Source organism: Diplotaxodon limnothrissa, linkage group LG13 (genome assembly GCF_057381915.1).
Source record: "Diplotaxodon limnothrissa isolate DT_005_m linkage group LG13, D_limnothrissa_male_GT1.1, whole genome shotgun sequence".
Taxonomy (NCBI): Eukaryota; Metazoa; Chordata; class Actinopteri; order Cichliformes; family Cichlidae; genus Diplotaxodon; species Diplotaxodon limnothrissa.
In genome coordinates this window covers 9,478,267-9,500,456 of record NC_140608.1, presented here as the reverse complement: position 1 = coordinate 9,500,456, position 22,190 = coordinate 9,478,267, and the positions used below count along the sequence as shown (strand labels likewise).

The 22,190-nt window shown below is 37.8% G+C and overlaps 1 protein-coding gene across 1 annotated transcript; it reads left to right on the top strand.

Moving 5' to 3' along the window:
- The first annotated feature begins 122 nt into the window (after positions 1-122).
- LOC146619832 (carbohydrate sulfotransferase 15-like) lies at positions 123-17,114 on the top strand. Its single transcript, XM_085369139.1, has 8 exons — positions 123-361; positions 10,493-11,115; positions 11,757-12,096; positions 13,788-13,931; positions 14,658-14,811; positions 15,028-15,184; positions 16,592-16,739; positions 16,850-17,114. Exons 2-8 carry the CDS (start codon positions 10,651-10,653, stop codon positions 17,038-17,040), a joined length of 1,599 nt encoding a protein of 532 aa, XP_085225265.1. The 5' UTR covers positions 123-361; positions 10,493-10,650; the 3' UTR covers positions 17,041-17,114.
- Positions 17,115-22,190: the final 5,076 nt, after the last annotated feature.

The window sequence follows — 22,190 nt, the reverse complement described above, 5'->3', positions numbered from 1 at the left end:
CACTTCGAAGAAGTTGAAACGCAGATAAGACTGAATCTGCTGCTGGTGTTGGAGGTGGTGTTTCCTGCTACTTGCGTGCACCTCCCCTTTCTCTTCCACCCCTTCTTCTGTGATACGCGCAGGAGAGCTCAGTTGGATGGAGACTCCAGACTTCCGCGGTTCTTCGACGAAACCGAGCCGGCGTTTGTTATAAATGAAGACATCGTTCATACCTAGGTTCATCTGCTGTGCTGTTCTCCACCCCGCCTGACGCTTAATACAAATACCCATCAAGTCGCTTTGATTACCTTAAGTGGCGGTCTCAGTGGCTCTTAAGCGGCTGCACAAGAGACTCTTGGAATAAAACCGACTCAACTCCAGCGTGAGTATCTTTATTCAGCGGGATAATCACAATAACAGGAAAAGTGACGGGAAAAGGATTTGGTCATATTGTTGCTATGATTTAAGAAGGTTCCCAAGCTGATTTATAGATTTTTAAAAAGTTTATTTTTCTTATACTGAAGCATAATTGCGTACTTTATCTAATTAATCCTTTTGATATATATGCAAGTAAACGATAGACAATATGGTCCGAAAACTTGACAGCTTCTAATAGACACCTCCTCTGTGCAGTACCCCCCATAGTCTACTGTGCTGAAGTGTAACCTTAACCTCCTAAGACCGGAATTCTTCCTTGGCATGCATTTTTAATTTCTCTGTGATATTTGGGCATATTGGGACCTGATGAATGTAAAAACAAAGAACTACCTGATATTTGTTTTACCTAATTTTTGTTTCTAAGAAAAATGAGAGCCACATATGAGATATTCATTTAAAATTTCGACAGAACAGTTGCAGTATAATGTCCTCGTAAGTGGATATCAGGCCCTTGGAGAGCAAGATTGAGTATTTTGGTCTAAATAACCCAAAATGTGATGTCCAAATATGTGGACGCCAGGTCCTAGGAGGTTAAAAAAGATATATGCCATAAGAGCACTGCATATGCTTTCTTTAACCCCCCTCCCCCGAAATTGCTGGAATTTTGCCTTTGCAATGTTTAAAACTTACTAACCCCTTATCTCCATCACTGAACAGCTGCAGAACATCACAGTGTCATGTCTCTGGGGGTAAAAGACTTTTAGCCCAGTTTGTGATTCACCGACTGAATCACAAACTGGGCTGTGTGATAGGGTTAACATAAACTGTGTACATGCTCTTAATGTCCTTGTCTTGTAATTATTATTCAGTTTATTGTTACAAAGCAAAACCAGAAGGTTCTACGTCAACATCGGACTATCTGAGAGTTCCCCTGGCAAATTCCTTTCATTATAAGTCTTTATCTCATGTATCCAGCAAATGATGCAAAGTTAATTGTACAATGTGTTTTTGTTTGGAGAGCTCATGTTGTGTGAGATGTTTGTGCACTCCCTGTAGCTGTTTGACATTATGTCTTTTCTCTCAGTTACAGTCTATGCATGGGGTGCATAGCAGAGGCCCTGACAGGCAGGTGACCTTTGGACAAACCTGCCTCTCTGGGCTCTCTGTGCAGTGTCGGAATACCCAAAGTTGTATTTTTTTTTTGTTAATTGGAAGGACAAAGAGTTGAATCTGAAAGTGAGTGAAGGGGAATGTAGATTTAGTGTTTTTTTTGTAAAAGGTAGCACATCTCTACACCTCATTACACTGCACACACCCAAACTAAACCACATTATGGCTGCTGCACCTATCTCTGCACTCTGTATGGTCTGCTAGGAAGGAAGGTTTTAGGTTGCCCCCCTGAAGTTGTGGAACAAATTTCTAGAGCTGCTAGGATGTCAATGCCATGCTTCTTTTGGCCAGCGGTAGAAGGCTTAGGTCATGCTAGAAGTATGAGAGGGGAGAGGAAAAGCGAGCGAGCGAGCTGTACCATATCAGATTGTTTAGACTGGACTCTAGGGGTCCACTTCAAATGGAAGAAAATGATTCTGTAACAGAACATTGGGAATGTGGGAGGACTGCGTGATACTAAAGTGTTTTGGCATCTTGGTATCTCAGAGCTTCTATTTCAAGAGTTGGCTGTTTTAACCTGTCATGACAACAAGCCTCAGTAATCCAAGATTGACTTTATTATTTCAAGCATGAAAGCTGGTTTTGAACGGATGCTTTAGTGTAGTCAAACCTTTATCTGCACCTGTCACTCTCTTGGCGTTGAGTAAATTTCCTGATGGATGATGTTTTTCACTCTAATATTTTCTTTTCCATTTGTTGGTCTTTCTAGTTTGATTATCTGTTATGCGAACATCATACTTTATACAGATGTGGCAAACAGATTTACACTTGGGTGGAGTTGATTTTTTCCCTCTGTGTTTGAGTTGTTTTTTTAAAAGGGTTTTTTTTTTTTTTTGACAATTGAAGCACAATTTTAAAGCGGGTAAAATTCATCAATTTAAGTTTTACACACTGAATGAATTCTAGTGCGTTTAAGGAACACAGTAGCCAGAGTATATACTGTAATTGTTGAAATAACGTTTGTTTTAAAGTAAATTGAGACACATTAACTAATATTTCCAACATTTCCTTCTTAGTTTTATGTTAAAGTTGCATGCTTTATGATTTACCCATTAACAGCTTGGAAACAAAATGGAAATTTAATTATCCACATACTGTCTGTAGCCCTGAGTCAAGTCTGAGTCACTAGGCAAGACAAATATTTTCTGTAACATATGACAACATTATAATGTGATATTAGGCAGTGTTCCAAGTGAAGCAGACAAATAAGTGATTAGTTATTCTAAATATATAATTATTATTACTGACATTATAAACATGAATTAAAGTCAAAAGAGACAGATTTACGGGTTAATGATGAGTTCAAACTTTAAAGATATTAAGTCAAGCAAGTATGTGGACAGCTGTTGGCTAAAAATCTTTCATAGAAATCAGGTTAGGTCAGTCAAGCTGCTGCATGTCTTGTATCCACACCATTTGTGTGCAAATGGGATTTGCATGGATGTTTTCATAACCAGTCAAAAATAGTTCAGTTGATAAAAGAACTTATCAAACATTGCTGACAAGTTCTTTCTTTAACTGTTTTCATTATTAGTGTAGTGGGCAGCTGAAGGTGAAGTCGCTCAAGAAGAGACATGCCAGGTTCAAGGAGAAGACAATAACCAAACAGAGAAATGAACAGAATTTCTGTCTCTTCTCTCCACTGATAGAGCAAGCTGTGCAACAGCAGTAATATTCAATGGGAAGAATACTTCAACACAGATTTAACTGTCTGGTTATACTGTGGTTATTCTTACTTGTAAGTTATTGCACAAGTTTACTATGGAGAAACTACTGGAAAAAAGTGGGTGTGGCAGTAAGATGATCTGATGTATATATGATAAAAACCAAGGTTAGGCCTAATCAGTCAATCAAATGTCAGCAAATAAATGCATTTAGGGATGCAGATATGTCAAGTCAACCTGCTGAAGCTTGAAATCAAGCATCACAATGGGAAAGAAAAGCGATTTAAGTGATTTTGAACGTTTTGTCACCGATGCCCACTCTTATTGTGTGTGGTGGGTCTTCCCACCTCTGGAGTTTCCATGTGTGCATATGGAAGGGTGGGGATGTGTAACTCAGAACAGAGGCATATGGCACAATATAAATTACAGCAGGTGGAAATAACAATCTTCTTTCCGCTGCAGTGATTCTGAGTGAATTACAGCAATTAACTCGCGGTTAATGTTATGGAAGATTTAAAAGAAACAGCGCAGATTATCACTTTAAAACAGGAAATGCACATGAGAGTTTCCTGCGTTAAGGTTCCCTGTTTTATTGGTCCAACTATGGCCTTTGTCATAATTACTGCAACAACTTTGCCACTCGAGCAAACACAGTGGCACAAAAGGCACTGTTTTTTAAAAAAATGAGAGAACAGTCACTGGGATGATGGATCGAGCACAGTGGCAGAGTGTGAATACTCAGTGGGTCCCTCAACACACCACAATCTTGAGCCTTTTGCTTTTTAGTTCTCTTATACCCTCACTTGTTCTTTTTTGATCTATTGTACTTCCTGCAGGCTTTCTTTGCAAAGGCAAAGGGAGGATTTCACATGTGATCACTGCTGCTTCTTACAGCGTCACAGCTCACCCATGCTGACCCCAGGTCCTCAGATGTTTCCCTTCCATTTATTAAACAGTAGTGATGCAGATGTTCTCTGTTTTCTATTGATATGACATTGGTTTTAAAGTCTTACTGAAGCAAATCATATGTTGATACTATAAATTCATATGCATGCAGATGTACATAGTGGCATGTATCCACTGACCCTCTTGAGATCTGGACTCCAGATGTCAAGAATGTCTATATAAGCATATTCTTGTTTTCTAGTTACGGTTTCTTTTTGACCGTACTAGTGGGTGTGGCTTATGAGTCAGATTCCTGTAGAGACAAAATGTTGTTGTTGTTGTTGTTTTTTTTAGTGGGAAGTAAAAAGGAAAGGGAGGCTTAGTCCAGCTCTATGAAGTAGATTAAGCCTGTTTCCTGAGATATTTGCGCTCTCGGGGTGCTTTTTCCTGCTGATTTTATTTGTAATCTCACTGTGAGGGCCTCTGAAAGGAGAAAAAAAAATAGATACATGAGTACCTCTCAGAAAATAAGTATTTGTTGTTTTCTTTCCTTTAAATTGCTTTAACTTTTTGATTTCTTTTTCACCCACGTTGAGAAAGTTTTATTATTACCTCCGTTTGGAATCCAATCTGTCTTTGTTTGACTTCCCCATCAACAGGGAGACTTTCTTATTTCCTTTTGTGGCATCAGGTTTTCCTTGTGCCTCCCTTTTCCTAGCGCTGGCATTCTGCCAAATCCCACTCACAGAATGCCCTGGATCACATCAGGATGTGTTTACACAGTTATAAACATTAAGACATGATTAAAACATGTTTCAGGAGAAGCGATAATGTACGTGTATACTGAGTACTTACTCTTGGAAGTCCCCTCTCTGAATAATGTTCTGGTTACAGTGCATTCACTCAAAGGTGTTTTCAGAAGTCACGTTTCATAGACTCGTCATGTGAAATGCTATACAGAGCTGTGCCACAGTTGCATAGCATAAAGCATTTTGTTCACTGGATGAACTCTGCGGAGATGCTTGTAATCACTGTGTCTAATTCCCATCGTTTTATCATGAACACTAGAGATAAAGAGAAAAACAGAAATTAAGAGTGTAAGGCATTGAGGAAGGTTCTAATGAGCGTGCCTTTGTGTAAGCATAAAAGCAGGAAGTATGCATACTGCAAACGTGTATGTGTGCAGGGCTCATGCTCCCATGTATAAATTTAACATCTCAAGCAAGATTTTCAGTTAGCAAATCAAACAGATGCATGACGAACCACCAAATATCATAAATGCAATCAAGCTTGAGTGCACCACCTTTGACACCGCCTATGACTTTTTTTTTTTTCGATCCAAAGAACAGAGGGAACACAAATAACATATGTGGAGTAGGCCTGTTGTTTGACAGTAGACATTGTTCATATTTATCAGTGGAGTAGGTTAAATTCCAGATCTGACACACATCTGTTAAATCTGTGCCGCTGGGGCTGATTAAAAATAATGAGCTCTCGTTGTTTGTCCGTTTTACAGCCACAAGCTCTTGATAGGCTAAGCCACCACTGAACATATTGCCATTAAGAATCAGAGGACATTTTATTTTCACTGTAACACTTGTGAGTAGACTCCAGACAGACGGAAAAGGAAGAAACCATATTGACTACATGGACTGGGATGATTTACTATAGCCCCACCATAAGGTGGATTTTTTTTTTCATTTTAATTGAAATGGGTAACATAAGATTTAGTTTCACAAAACTGTGCTAACTTTGATTGTATAAGCAGAAATGTCGTGTGTGATTTGCAAGAAAAATATGTTTAACTGCAACATGTTTGACCTAATCTTTGGCATTAAAGGAAAAAAAATAAAAGAAATAAAAAAAATAAAAAAAATTAAATGCTTTTCACATGATCAGGCTCAAGAAATCCCAGAAGATTTTATGGAAGTTTCCACATTAGCTCAAGGACAATATTGACCCGAAGATGGGGTCAGAGGAATAACAGGTGTTAAAAATGGAAGAAGTTTTCTCTGTGAGTATTTGGTTATGTGTGCGTGTGTTTTAACGGTGGCACTTCCTTTCCTTAAGTCATTTCAACATGACTCCTTGTGTTTGCCATTGGCCAATAGGAACTCACTAAAAACATTACCATTAATCTTTCAGGGTCAAGGAATGTGCACTGTAAGAAAACTCACATGTACGTGTTGCAATATGTTTATTTGGTCCAAAATGTGCGATGGACTGAACATCTGCATCTCATGAAAGATGATCCTGGATTTTCTACCAGTTAGCATGGCCAAGTATTCTAAGGAGCCACTCTTGATGATTGACTCCTTCCTGAGCAAAGAACCCTAGGATGTCCGAGCAGAAATGCAGGATCAAGTTCCTCTTCCCACGGCTGATATGTTGTAACATGTATTTTATGTTCTGCTTTTAATGGTAAAATTTTTAAGTACAGGTGCATCCTGGCAGTCTCATGTATGCACTCTAGCTTAAAACAGAGGTTATATAGTTTACAACTGCATGCAAATTCTATTTGGATTCATGAATCCAGATAGATTTATTGGCCAGAGGGTTCCATCTATATTTAGTTTATATGAGAAACAGGTTTTATGAAGTCAACCTGTTGGACATAATTTTAGCTGTATAGCTCACGTGGTAGAGGATTCTACTCTTAATCTCCGGGTTCAGGGTCTTTTCCCCATGTCGGAAAATCTTAAACAGTTCTGAACATTTAAGCCTAGTCACAGACCAAAAGAAAAATCAAATGAAGATCGCCACTGAAAAAGGTTTTTAGTCTAAGACAAGGCTTAATCCACGTCTGGGAAACTAAGCCTTAGTATTTAAGAGATGTTAAAAACCCGTTGCTTTAAGCCACGTTCACACTACACAGTATAGGCACTAAAAAGCCAGACCGAAAACGAGTGTTCGTCATTAAAATTTATAGTTTTATCCTCAGTCATGAATTATGAAATACTTCGACTAGCGTGACAGAAACTTCTTCCCTTCTCTCACAAAAATTGAAAAGCAGACTGAAAGCAGCATAAAACAGCATCTGAATTGTCATCACTATCTGATCTGTGTCTGACTTTTGCTAAATTGTCTTTCAGTTTAAAAGTTCTAAACAATAGTTGTGTGTTTGATAAAAACTCTTTCTGGTTTATTTGTATATCCGCTGTGTGTTGTCCAAAGGAGAATGGGCAGCATATGACTGCACGAGCCATAAGCTTAGCTACTCCTACTTAAACTTCCTCTTGTGTTTACTTTGTGACTTTTGCCTGAGTGGGTGAGCTAAGGTGCTACGGTGCCAGAGTCATGGGTTGAATCTGTGTCAATGAAAGGCCCTTATGGTTTCCAATTTAATGTGTAGATTCAAACCGTTTGTCTTTAGATTTCATTTAAGTTGTATGATGGAGCTTCCCTTGTGTTTGCAAGCCAGAGTCTTTTTAATAACCCTCTCGAAATTAAAATGATGAGACTCTTAATTCTAGAGGCTAGAAGTTCAACCATGTCAGTGAGTGGTGAAGAGATTTCATCCAACTTTCTGTTCATCAACATCAGGGAGTTGCTTAAAGCCACATAGGCACAAAAGGACCTGAAAAATGTAGACCCACAGAAAGAAAATAAAATCTGTTGCAGTAATCATTCTGACTTTGATATTCTTGCACAGCCATCTTAACATTTTGTATGCTTAGGACAGCAAATGCTTCTAACTCAATGATAAATGCAGGTTTTTATTTTGGTTTCTCAGGATTTTTATGGTAGGGTTTCACCTCAGTCAATCCCATGTGGTGTTTATTGCTTCCCGTCGTTGATTGATTTTGAGACCAAAGAATCTAAAACCCGTCTTTCCTGCACGTTCTCATGCTGTTTTTCTCATCTCTGCTGCTTCCGTCCTCCACTCTGTGCTTTACCCTTGACTTTCACTGTCCTCTTTATGCTCTGTCACATTTCCAAATCCCTCTCTTCTCCCACAATTTGAAATTTGCCCAACCAGACATAAATCTTTAATGGTGATGAATAGATAAATAGATGCAGAGAACAGAAAAGATCACAATTACCTGGGTTTGTAGAAATAAAACATGAAGAAACAGAAATAGGGGAATGGAATAATTTATTAATATGATTATGGATCATTAAAAAGAATGAAAAAGCTTGTATATATGTGAATATATGGCATATAGGAAATAAAGATTAGTATCACACACAGCCATGTTTACTCAGAACATGAACTGTTAATTATGATGGATATTATACCTTCTTTATCCACCGATATTTCACTAAATTATCCCTCACAACTCTAGTTGGATCAAAAATAAGTTCAGTCTCTGCAGCTGCCCACGCAGGCTTACAAATATCGACATGCATTCCTGATAAGTCTGCAAGGGATCAGGTTGGGCCCATTATGAAATCTGCAAGTCTGTGGGAATTGTTTAGGATTTTTGAAGCTCCATGTGCACATATTTATCAAACATGCTGCAGACCTTACGTGAGTACTACACAATTTATATCAGTGTTGCAGAGTGACAAGTGAAAGGCTATAAACATTAAACAGATGTGCATCTATTGCGGTAACACTGAATCGCAGTATGATTTTCAGAAAATTCCTTGATGTTAAGCTACAGAAAGAGTAAATTCTAGGTTTTACGTAATGTAACTTGATATGATCATTCGTTAGACTCTCTGGTTTTGAAAGGAGTGCAGCCATGTTTATAATCCAGGCTTCAATTAAAAATTGTTTGAGGTAATCCCAAAGGCATGAGTATAAAATCATCCTAGTGAAATGAATAAATTGACTCGCATTTGGGGTATGCCGGTACGCACACAGTCCACTTTGTTAGAACTGCTCAACTGCTTGTTACGCATTCTTATCAGCTAATCAGATGTCAACAACTCAGTGTATTTAGCACACTGGATGCCACTTAGAAAACTGAGGCTATAATTCACCCAGACTCACCAAAACTGGACAGTAAAAGTCTGAAAAAATGTTGCTTGGTCTGATGAGTTTTGATTTCCTCTGTGACATTTGGATGGAAGTCAAAATTTGGTCAACATATTAAGTGTTCAGGCTTCTGGTGGTGGTGGTGTTTTAATTGTGGGGAGCATATTTTCTTGGCAAACTATGGGGATTATTGTACCAACTGCACATTTTTTAAACACCACAGCCTACCCTGAGTATTGTTCATGACCATGTACATCGATTTATGACCACAATGTACCCATCTCATCTATGCCATGTTGCTCGCCTCAAAACAGAGCAGATTTTTTCTGTCTGTTTTCAGACAGCAGTACCTTGTGAACACCTTATAACCCTCGTCTTCTCTTCTTTCCAAAACTGCTTGAATTTTTTCTCTAGCACAAACTGTAATGGAGTTATAGTCATTTAGTGCTTTTAAAATAGGCCCGCCAGCGGGCCCACGGGAAATAAAGGGTTAATCTGACGTCAGTAACAGACGAAATAGGTTACAGGAGAAACCTGCTCTCAAGATAATATGACAGACTTCCAGTAACTTGTTAGTGCACAATAAGTAAACGGTCATGAGCAGGTGGGACTTTCTCTTTCACTTGAAGTCATCTAATTACTGGAACTGCTTGTTTGGTTGAAGCACTGAAGCACTGACGCATAATCACGTTTCACTATAACGGATTTTGTGAACGGGTTGAGATAGCATCGCTAGCGTGGTTGCATTTTAACAGACCCTTTTCCATAGTAAGGAAAAAAGAAGTTGTATCCATTAGAACTGGTGCAGGATTTCATTCCTTGCTCTACTGGGATTTTTAAGTCAACAACAAAAGAAAAATAACTGTAACTGGCTGAGGACATGTCAGAGTAAAAAGTCTTTTAATAATGTTTTACACTTTAGTGCTGGGATTTTTTTTCAGTACGACATTCTTGAAATAATCTACTAATTTACTTTCTTATTATTCATGTGGTGGGAAAAGAAAACAGTGTGTGCACTGTTTGGCCACCTGTATCAATACCTAATGTGGTTTCCCTGTAAAAATAAGTTAATCTTGAAAATAACATTCATAGGTTAAAGAAATAAAGCTCAGAGTGGGCTTTTAGCTCGAAGAGAGTAATCGTGTGTTTTTAGTTTTGAATTACAGAGCTACCATTATTCTGACCTTGAAAATTTTCTAGAAGAGCTTGCCTTTGCATGTGCTTTATACCCCAAATCATCAAGCCGGAGATCTCCATATAGCAGACCACACACATGCAGCAGCTAACCTCAAACATTTTAGAGGTGACTCCTATTATAGAATGGAGAATAGGATGAATTTCACATACTGGTGTGTGAGAGTGACAATGACCCGTAGTGCTAAAAATGTTCACTTAGTTTGGGTGACACTCTATAACTTCAAAGGAAAGCACACTGCTGCACTTTGATTGAAAAGACATATTTTGTGTTTTAACAACTGTTTCTGCTTTACAGGAGGCCACATTGAAGACTCAGACACATGTAGGAAAAAAGAAGACAAGCGATGACCTGCAGCTTAATTTCACTAAATTCTTATGGGTGAAACAAAGCTTTTTTTAGAGAGTAATTTCCTTGCTTCTATTTCTACATGCCTGCTGTGATTCTCGGTCACTATGTCACTATCAGACTGCAAAAATGGGAGCAACACTCCAAGGCTCCACAACCACCTTCACAGCTTGCACATTGCTGAAAACTATGCAAAACGGCCCGTCCGGACGTTTTTGGACTTCAGGGACACAAATGTGGCTGAAAATCTGGACATCAAACATGTTCCTATGCTGTTTTTCAAGAACCTACAGCGCATCTCGAAAATCAAAGTGGTTAGCTTCCTCCTGGGCTTGACGTTGACATTTTTCATTATGGCTTCTTACGTCCTAATGTGGGATAAGAAAGGACCTTTGTTCACTCCATCACCATATCAGCTCAGACCTGCAGCCATCCCGACCAGCACAACAGCAACAAGAGCTTCTTCTAAAAAGAACCCAGTAAACGTGAAAGTGCTTGTAAAGCTCATCAAACAGGAGTACACACCCAGGAAAGTGCCTGATGAGAAGGATGTCATTGCCACAGACTCTCATGTAAGTTTGCTGCAGAATTTTACAACAAGAGCTTTCACTGTAAATGCTCCAGACTATTGTCACAAACAGAGACAACATAGAAGTGATAACTGAATTTATTTTTTAAGTGTTTTTTTATTTGTTGGCAAAAATGAATTATAGGTGTCAGTTAATTTACAAGCACCTTACAGTCAACCCTGCAGTAAATACCTATTTGGTGAAGCTCATAATGACAGGTGTTTGCTAAGAATGGTTTCACAAAGCATTGCTAAGGGCCTATGGACTACTTTTACTACGTGCTTTTGCAGATGTCCTGTGTTTAGCGTGTCATCATACATTTCCACATTACAGTGCGTAATTTTGCACTATTTATGCAGAGAGCATCATCAGTTGTTGCTGTTGAGATGTACAGTTATTACTACCATTACAAGTGAGTCATTAGGAGCAACAGTTAGTGGGAAGTTTGTGTCAAACATTTGGAAACACAACTGAATTTTTCCACGCGGCCATATATTCTTTACTGGCTATTAACAACTTGTAAACACTGGTGTGCAAAATATATGACATAACTGACAGATGCAGATACCGAACTATACAGAGGACAGGATTTTACAAAAACAGCATCATACAAAAATGACAGATGAGTATCTCTTCCTCTCCAGCTTTTTTCAGTGATTCCTCACCGTTTCTTGCCTGGTATCAAGAGCCCTTGCTGGTACGAGGAGTTCTCCAGTAAACCTGGCAATGACCTGTACAGGAAGAACCTCTTCACACTGCGCTCAAAGTCCTTCAAGACTGTGTGTGACCGCCTGAGGGCCAATTTCCACAAGCATTTATACCACAAAGATGGGAAGGACTTTCGTCTGCGGTGCCTGCCATACTTCTACATTATTGGTCAACCAAAGTGTGGCACGACTGACTTGTTTCACAGAATGCTACTTCATCCAGAAGTCAAATTCAACATAATGAAAGAGCCACACTGGTGGACCAGGAAACGGTTTGGTAAGTCATCAGGAAATGGATGTCATTTTGGACTTGTTTTTGTAAATCTCACAAGTTTAAGTAATACTTTAATCGATCATTATGACAGATACTTTAATGTAGATAAAGCACGAGCAGATGGTACTAAATCAACTGGTTTAAAGTGACTAAGAAGTGAAGCCTCAGTGAGAGTTTATGTGAAAAACTGACCTGGAAATAAAATGTCCACAAAGTGTCAGATTATTCCCATGGGAGGGTAGATGCCATTTATCCCGTCTGCTGCACACGCTACCCAGGCAGAAACATTTCTTCATCCAAAACTAGAATATTTCCTCTGGCTATAACTAGTCTGACACATACAACCTCACATTCTGTGCTGCATTTGAGGGCAACTCATTCAGGGGCATTTACCATTTTTCACTTCTTCTGTTCCTTATGTATAACCCAAAAATGAGTGTGCAGAGTTTTCATAGTGGTTGTGCAGATCCTTGTGTGCGTCATCTTAAAATTCCAAACTTTAGCGAGCAAAACAAGTTTAGTTTGTGCAACAACTAAACATGAGTTCATCACTTACCTGCAACATGACAAAGAAGATGACACATTCATCACTGACCTTCACTGGAAGCTCAGAAAAAAATGTCAGGCTCGAAAAAGAGTTTACAAACCACAAAAAATGTTGCTGTAGCTAATGTTACATAAAAATAATAATATTCAGTAGTTTGTTTTAGTTACATCATTTTCCCCAGTAGCACTAACAGCTATATTAATGGATGGAAGAAGTGATGTCTGCTTCGGTGAGGCTGTAGTGTGCTCTGCATGGAAGAATTTTATTTAGGGAAGTCCTTTCCCCTGAACAGAGAGCACGGTGTACTGTTTACTGAATGTACAGCATGGAAAGTTACACAACTCTTAACTGCAGAAAGTAACTTCCTGAAGCTATGAGGTCACTGCGAGGTTAGAAAGGTAACCAGTGGAGACCACAGGAAGTCATGGTCACGACACATGTTCCAGCAACCGCATCCACTGTCCACATTTTACACAACCGTCCGTGATTAAACAAACAAATAGTGACTTTACAAGTATGAAGAGCAGCTTTAAGGAAAATGAAAAATGGGTGATCTGTTTGCTGTGTTCACTTTACCATTTATGCTTCCTACGCTGTCTGTTTTCACCTGATTGAACTTGTGCTCATTCCCATTCTTCCAGCATTAAAAAAGTACACATTTTTTGTGTTTGTATATTCTTCATCACTAAAAGTACTTTTTGAGTCTACAAATAAAAATCTTGTTAGTCTTACTGAATTAGTTGCAGTATGCAGTGATTTTTGTTGTCAGTGTTTGGCTGCTTTTTCAATGAGACATGCAATTGAAGGGGAGAGTATCAATTTGATTTTTCCTTCTTCTATACAGTTAAATACATAATAAATAAAATGGAGCTTTTAAATGTTTTTAGGAAAATAATCTTGTAGTGTGTATCTGTATAAAGTCACCATTATTTGCTGATTGTATGTCATGTAAATGTAGCTAGTGTGCAAAATGGAGTCAAATTATTGCTTATTCATAAACAGAAGAAAAACAGTACTGTTTCAGAGTCCGGAGTTTGTTTGTCCTGCCAGGGTTAAAGTGTACACACTTCATTCTCTTAATTTGATTACAAAGCAGTCTAAAAAGAAATACATCATAAGTGATGTTTTGGTGTAAATGGGGTTGCAGGTTATATCCGTTTCAAAGATGGCTTCCAGGAAAGTTTTCGTGTGGAAGATTACCTGGATCTGTTTGACTTGGCAGCCCACAGCATCCAAGAAGGAATCACTGGAAATTCATCTGGACACCACCGTGCACTCCAGCTCATAACAGGTGAACACATGTGAAAGTGTTTGTGTGTGCAAGTGGTTATGATCTATTGTTAGTGTCACTGTGCATCAAATGGAAGAATGTCTTGGCTTTTTATTTCTCATTTTGTATCTTCTGAGGGGCTTTCAGCAGCCAAACAACTGTATCCTGACCATAATTCAATTGAGTTTTTTTCTCTCTCTTCTTTTTCTTTAGCGTCAGGCCATGATCATTTTCAGCAAATGGCTCTCGTCTCAGAAGCACTACAGTGCTCAAGAGAAGAGCTGGAAGGACACAATGTCGGCATTATTCATGATATATATATTTTTTGCGATGTAGAACAGATAGCTCAGTGTATTTATAAGTGTACACAGAAAGCCAAATGACTTGGGGCTCTGTCACGAGAACATTTCTTGCAGGTCATTCTGTTGCACGTTGAGATTCAAAATGGAACTGGTTTCAAACCTGGTAGTGAGAGACAGCAGGACTACCAGCATCTGTTTTAGTCACATGCATTTCCACATTTTTACATGTAAAAAGACAAAACTGTACCCTTGCAAAGCAGCTCAAGCATATGCATTTACTGTATCAGGCTGCTGTTCCCAGTTAACTAGTGAACGCAAAATCTTTTTCACAGCTTTGCTTAATAGGAATCTTCTCTATGCTATAGTTTACCCAAAGGACTGCACAACTGTATTAAATCAACTGTTGTTACCCAGAATGATACTGAGACTGTCACTGTCTTGTCAGGTGAAGCCAGTGCATCCACTATGTGGGACAACCAAGCCTGGAGCTATCTTCATGCAGACAAGGAGACAGAGCCCCCCTTCCTGGCCCAGGACTTTATCCATGCAGTCCAACCCGATGCCAAAATTATCATAATGCTCAGAGATCCAGTAGAGAGGTAGAAAGAATTTCTTACCCACATCCATCTGTGTAGACACAGACTTGAATTTCTGTAGATAAACAATTTCTAACACTTCTGATTGCTTCTATGGGACTCCCTTATATTTTTTCATTGTTGCAGAACATATTTGTTTTCAATCAAAATTTCCACTGCACAAATTGTGCAAAAATGTGCTTTCCTGCTTCCAGTTGATTTATTTCACTTTGTTGCCAGGCTCTATTCTGACTACTTGTATTTTAAGACGGCCAACAAGTCTGCAGAGGACTTTCATCAGAAGGTCATAGAGTCTGTGCAGTTGTTTCAGTCCTGTGTCTCTGAATGGTCACTGCGTTCCTGCGCCTACAACACCAGCCTCTTCAACGACATGCCAGTGAGCTAAAATGATTTTCTCATTTTTAAGAATATTAGGAGCCTTTTATAAGCATTTTCAATGATGAAACATTTGTACTTTGAGAATCCACCTGACACTGTAAATGGATGTTGCTGTGCTGAAGTGAAGCAAACAACTATCATGCAGCACTCTCTTGGGAATAAGCTGAGTTATGAGCTCTGGCAGTTGGTCATTTTTTATGATAACATACAGATGACAACACTGTTATCTTGAAAGATTTAATACAGTAAAAGCCAGTTCATCCTGAAAACACTGTGAGCCAAAGAATGTGTCTCTGATCTAACAGCAAGTTCAGAAAAACAAACTTAATCCTTTATTTACATGACTCTTCTCTTACGAAAGAGAAGATGACTAGGGTTTGTGGCACTCGATTTGACCAGTATCACAGCTACAATAGGTGATGTTGTATAGTGGCGCCCTCTGGAGGACTCAAAGTGTCTGTGCATTTAGATTAAATAATATACTGTCTTGCTTCGTGTTATTATTTAGGTTCAAGAAGAAAATTATACTAAATAATCACTATAACCGAATCCATGCATGTGGGTCACATTAGTTTACTTGCTGTTAATATCTAATTTATCCAGAAAAGGTCTTGTTGGCTTTTTCCATAGTTCATCTGTGTTTGACAACAGTTGTTATGGTTTTGAGAAATATTGAGACTTTTGATGCACTTTGCCAGATCTGTATAAAATCAAACACATTTCCATGCAACATTTCTGTGAAAGAAGGAGACATTCTTAAGAGCTCTCCGAAACAGTAGTTAATGATTAATCATCTGTTTATTAATGTAAAATACACTACTTACACATTCTAAGAGATCTATATGTCAAAATTTGGTATAAACATAGAAATCATACCGTAAAGGTATCAAACGGTATGTAATAGACTAAAATGAGCACTTTAAAGTGGTCAAGAATTTAAGATCAGTGCTTGATATACTACTACTATGTCAATAATGTAGTATATTAGTAAATCCCATGACAAAGGACAAAACCAAAAATCAGTATTTACGCTGTGTGCATTTCTTCACTTAAGCATCATAATTTTAACTGATGATTTAAACAGTTAGAAATAAAATACTTTTATCATATAAAAAGCTCAACTGTTTTTTAAATAATGTATTTGGTGTTTTTTTTTTTTTTTTTGTCTTTTTTTAGATATCTACAGGAGGACCCAAATTTTGACTTAAAACTTTCAATTAATTAGTTGATAATAAGGAAAAAAATAAAATAAAAGCAAGAGCAGCTGTGCCCCTTTAATTTCAATGACTTTAGATCAACAGGTCATATTCAGATTTTATTTTTGGCCTTTGTAACAGCAGCTGGCTCACCACAGCAGATTTGTCATGTTGATTTGTTGTTGTTGTTTCTCACCTTTGTCCCACAGGTGAGATTAAATCTGGGGATGTACATCGTCTTCTTACTGGACTGGCTGAGTGTTTTCAGTAAGGAACAAATCCTTGTTCTTCGACTGGAGGACTATGCAGCAAACCTTAAAGAGACAATCCAAAAAGTTTTTGATTTTCTGAGTGTAGGTAAGTGTCCAAAAAGCTACAAAAACATCAGTCAGAGTGACTTTGTCTTTGTAAGTGAAATAAAATCCATTTTCACGGGTTGATTATGCATTGTTTTACTTTTCTTGTAGGTCCTCTGTCACAGCAGGTGGAGGCAGCACTGACCAAACAGCCTATGTCTAACACTCGGCGGGAGGAAGACCGGAGTCTTGGTCCTATGCTTCCGGCTACCAGGAACATCCTCAGGAATTTTCACCAGCCTTTCAACCATAAACTGGCCAGTCTGCTGGACAACAAGGCCTTTCTCTGGAATAACTCCTGAAGGAGCACAAGCACTGATAAAATTCTTGTTTGAGATATTTATTTGCTTTTGGAATATTGTGAGCCTTCGACATAAGATAACAATAAAAATAATTGAATTTGTTTTTTGATTTTTTAAATTGTGGCTTTGATGCACTGTTACAATAATAACCAATACATTAATCTACACTGAATTTAGCTTTCTCTTCTTTTAGGCCTTAAAATGCTTTTATTGAATATCATAGGATCATGGTACTATTTTATACAGTATAAAGAAACATTACCTGTCCTAGTATTGAGTTTTCTCTTTCAAATATTGTTTGCAAAGATTAATGGAAAATAATTTACCCCTGTAATAATACAATTTATGAATAATCCTCAAATGAAATGGATGTTTATAATTATAAAGACTATTGTGTACTTTGATAGCACTGGTCTGTGCTGGTCAGAAGGTCCAGCAGGTCTGGAGAAAGTCAGGCTTGATATTTCATTACTTGAAAGTGAATCTCTTAAACCGTAAGCCCTGATAAAAATGCAAATTCAAATTAGAATTACAAATATAACACTTTGAATTAACTTCAGATATTTCTGCTTCATTTTTCATGAAATAAAAAGGGAAGAGGCCTCACCTGGCTATTAAACTGTTGCCAGTCATTTGTCCAATTACTTTTGAGCCTCTGAAAATGGGGGACAGTTTATAAGACTAAACAATCTTGATTATTTCATTTAAATCCATTGTGGTGGTATACAGAGACAAAACTACAATAATTTGTCTTCGTCCAACAATTTATGGACCTAACTGTAGAACTAAACATTATCAGTATAAAATAGATGCCAGCTATGTGGGATAATTTATTAAAGCAACAAAACAGTGCTGCAAATAACTACACATCCTGTCATTCCATGTGGCCACAAAATCTCACCAAACGCTTACCTACAAACATGACTCTTGGGTTTGAAAAATTTTTGTCGGTGTAAATATATACACATAGATTCAGACAGAGTCAAACCAACTTTGGGGGAAATAAAAGGGCAAATGTGGATGGTAAGTAATTAAATATATGATACGTGAGAGATGGAGTGACGTCTGAGTGAGACAAATAATACATCATGCTGAAGTTAAGGCATTAATCACAAGAGGGCACTAAAACACACTATAATTCAACACTTTAACACCATGCAACTAGACACTGAGACATCTCAAAGTATTATAGGTATTATACTACAATGTCACATTGATAACAATTTCATAATGTAATATGTTATTAATATTCCAATTTATTAATATTAGGTGTGTGGACACTTTTCAAGCAAGAAAACATTGAAATTCCAAGACACTTATTCAAGTACAAAAAGATGTTCTCGTGAAATTAGGAATTTTTAAATAACCAGCACTTTAGTTTAGCAGAAGAGTCTCCTTTTCTGTGATCACCAGTGTTTTGGTTTGTGTCACTGAAAATTACACTTTATCTTATATAATGACCTGCCTTCACATTCCTTGTCTTTAAGGACTAATTGGCTTTCAGCTCAAAATAAACTACTGCCTCATGATGTTGCATGGAGTGAATTAAAGTGCCATCAAAGTTTTGCTCACATGAACTGCTGTTTTACGCAGATGAGTTACTCATGCAAACACTTTTCTATAGTCATGCTCAACTGTTATTTGCGGAAATTACAACTATTAACTGTGACATTTTAACTCTTCAGCTGTTTCCCATGTAATTGGTGAGAGAAAAATCAAAGGTCAATGACTGAGAAAGGACTGTGTGTGTGTGTGTGTGTGTGTGTGTGTGTGTGTGTCTGGTGTGGGAACTCTACTTTGTCTGATTGATCCATGGAGTGAAAACTTGGTTTAGGTCCTTTCTGAGATACCGCCCGATTTTTCAGTGCTGTAAAACCACCAGAAAGGGTGGTTCCCACAATGCATGTTCTGGTCATGTGTCCCTACAACATCATAAAGACAAGGATAGAGGGTGTGTGTGTGTGTTTAGCATTTTGATTATGATTGTCACTTGTCTCACAGAAGCCAGCAGTCTTTCAAGGTGTGTTTCTATTTATGTTAAAATAAGAGAAAAGTAGTTCAAGCATTTCAGGAATGGCCTCTAAGCGTGATGTTGATGGCAATTCTCTCCAGTAATTTGGAAAGCACAAGAGCCTGATAAAATGGAAGCATTTTAAATGACACTTTATCAAAGCCGTGAGACATCTGAGTGTAGAGAGTAGTGTGTGTGTGTATGTCTGTGTGTATTTAAGGTGTTAAGATGTTGTTAGAGTCAAGTGCCTTTTTTTGTTGCATCATTCCTCTTCACACCCGTTTTCACAGTTTCAACTCATTCACACCTGAGAGCTGTCAAGAGAAGCCATAATCATTACCATCATCACGACTGAGCAGTTTTGCTATAGAAGCATAATATCCAGTGCCTTGCTCATGAGCACGTTGAGTTTGGTTGCACAGAGTAAGGCTTCTGTTTTTCCTCACTTCTGTGTGGAATACGCGCTGTTGCACAATGATCCCTGGACATAAATACATTAACATTTCATTTTATCAGTAAAGTCTAGTGGAAAAAGCTGAAAATGTAACAATCACCCGATTAGTAAACTACAGTAAAAAACACATTTCTTTTCACTTGAGACTCACGTCACAGTGAGCAAAGTGCTGGTGTAAAAATAAATGTAGACAATAAAAGATGACATTTGTTTTATAAATTTTTCTTAAAAAATTCTCGTTTTTGTTTTCCACTCTTGGCTCATGATGACCTTCGTTAAATTAGAAAGCTTTCATGTGGAAGAAAAAGGCAATCAACTCCTTGACGCATCCTCAGCTCTCTAATGAGTGGATCAATTGAGAATGCATTGAATAATGATCATTAGTCTAGACCTCAAACATGAAAGGCTCAAAGGAGACAGAGACATAATGGGAAGAGGGAAAAGAGAAGGTCTAGGATATTTTTAGTAGTTATTAGTTAAGCTACCTGTTCACAATTGAAGTAAAGTTGTTGTTTGTTTAAATTGTGAATACAGTATATTTTGGTACAGTATATAAACTGATGAGTCAATGTTGCAGTTAAAGAGAATCGACTGATTTCTCTTAAACCCCGTTTTTCTTCTTCTGTTGTGCTCTCTTTTTTGCGTTTTGTGTTAATAAAGACTGACTGGCAGGAAAAAGAAACCTCGCTTATCCATATATTTGATCTGAAAAACCTAAAATTCTCTATTTGTCTGAAAAAGTCTGACAGATAGCAAGTGGAAATAAGAAACTATATTGTTGTCCACTTAACTTTTGTTAATTTTTAAAAATCTTATTTTGTTTGTTTCTGTATTCTCTGCTCTTCTTTGATATGTAGGTAACTGACTTAAAAGGCCATTGCCATTTCTATTTACCAGTAATGCATTCAGGTTTTATCTAGTAAAGCTTCTTAAAAATACGTGAGGTCAGAATGAGAACAATGAGCCTCTTGATAATGATGACTAAACAAAAACAAAACAAAAAAACAAATGCAAAACATTAGCACGTAGCTTGATGCAGACGCTTGGATGTCCTGTATCCAGGGTCTACAATTTTGTTGTGACATCCACATCTGTGCTGAACATAGTGAAGTGCCAACGTCTAGCACTCTAATTAATTCAACCCAGTTAATCACTGTTCATCTATACCCCGATTATGAGAATGTGCTGGCAGTTGTTGATGTGCAATGATTAGCCTGATTCTTGGCAGCAAGGAATTACAAACCAGAACTATTTCTGCTACTCCTTAAAAAAATACAAAAAAAGAAGAGTTGAGTAAAAACTAGCAGACACTGGGAAAAGAAAAATGACTCCAAGGCATAGAGAAGCAGACAACAACAACCAGTATCTATGAAAACACCAAATATGTAAATATTGGAGCATCAACACTTACATGGATGTCCTCGGGTTTTATCTTTTAATGTGTTTCTCTGCAGACACTCGGGGTTAAAGTGGAATTTGGCAGGTGGGTGAACCAAAAGTTCAGGTGTAGTGGAGCAGCGTATGGTCATGTTACACTTGCCATTATGGCTGCTTTAAATGTAAAAAGCATCTGTAATCCATAGCCAGTATAAAGCTGGAATTTGGCAACAGCATAATGTCAAACTGAAACTGATGACATCTACTAGAAGCAAGTCCTGTTACTCAGCAACAATATTGTAAAGCATCTGTGCACTTGTATTTACAATTATTTTGACTCAATATCTAACTTACCTTTCATTTCAAAGGTGGCATGTCACTCTCTCTCAGTTTATGCGTCAGTTTAAGCGCATTTTGGAAAAAGAATTTCTAAAACTTACCCCGATTATGCCCATTAAATGTCTGTAGAGCTAGCTAGTTGCTGAATACGGAAAGACCAGTTGTAAAAGTGGCATGATTTGGTACTAATGGCTTTCCGTACATGAACATAACTTTTTTTATCTTACCCCTGAACGCATCACAGGGATGAGACGACAAAAGCATTTGTGCACCCTGGATCATGTGGCAACTTAACTGTGTCTGTCGCATCACCTAAAATGATGCCAGACTGCATAGAAAACTGAAAACATTTGACAATATTTTACTGCCAATCAGATTTAATTACTCATTAAGAGGAGGTGTCGGATCAACATTCTGGGTTGGCCCACTTTAACCCCTGCTGAGCCTGCATCTTTATGACTGACTCAAGCAGTTTATAAAGGTACTCGGTAAGCAACCACCTGCCATGCATTGCAAATGAATGATGCCGATAACGGTGTGTAGTCGAACAACAAACGCTCATAAGTGTCAGAATTAATCTAATTAATTACTTAATATAAGAAGTTTTAAAATAAAAATTGAATATTGGCTTCGATTTGTGAGATTGATTTATATTTTTTGCACAAAATACAAAACAATTTCACTTTGAGTAAAATATGGAGTATTAATTTGGAAAAATCAGTGTAAACATGAGTTCAACTGAAACTGGATGAAACCATTTCAGACAGTCAAACAAAGTGAAATCATGTTTTGTCAGTGCAAAACTTGTCTCTCTCTTAACTGTCCATGGAGAACGATGTATATTTAACGTAAAATTCAGCTTGTAGAAAAAGTTAATGAACATTCCGTGAGGCACTTCATAAGTTTAAACTGCTACTCGTGTGCCTGTTAACACAAATATCAAATTAGCTACTCACATGGCAGTAACTG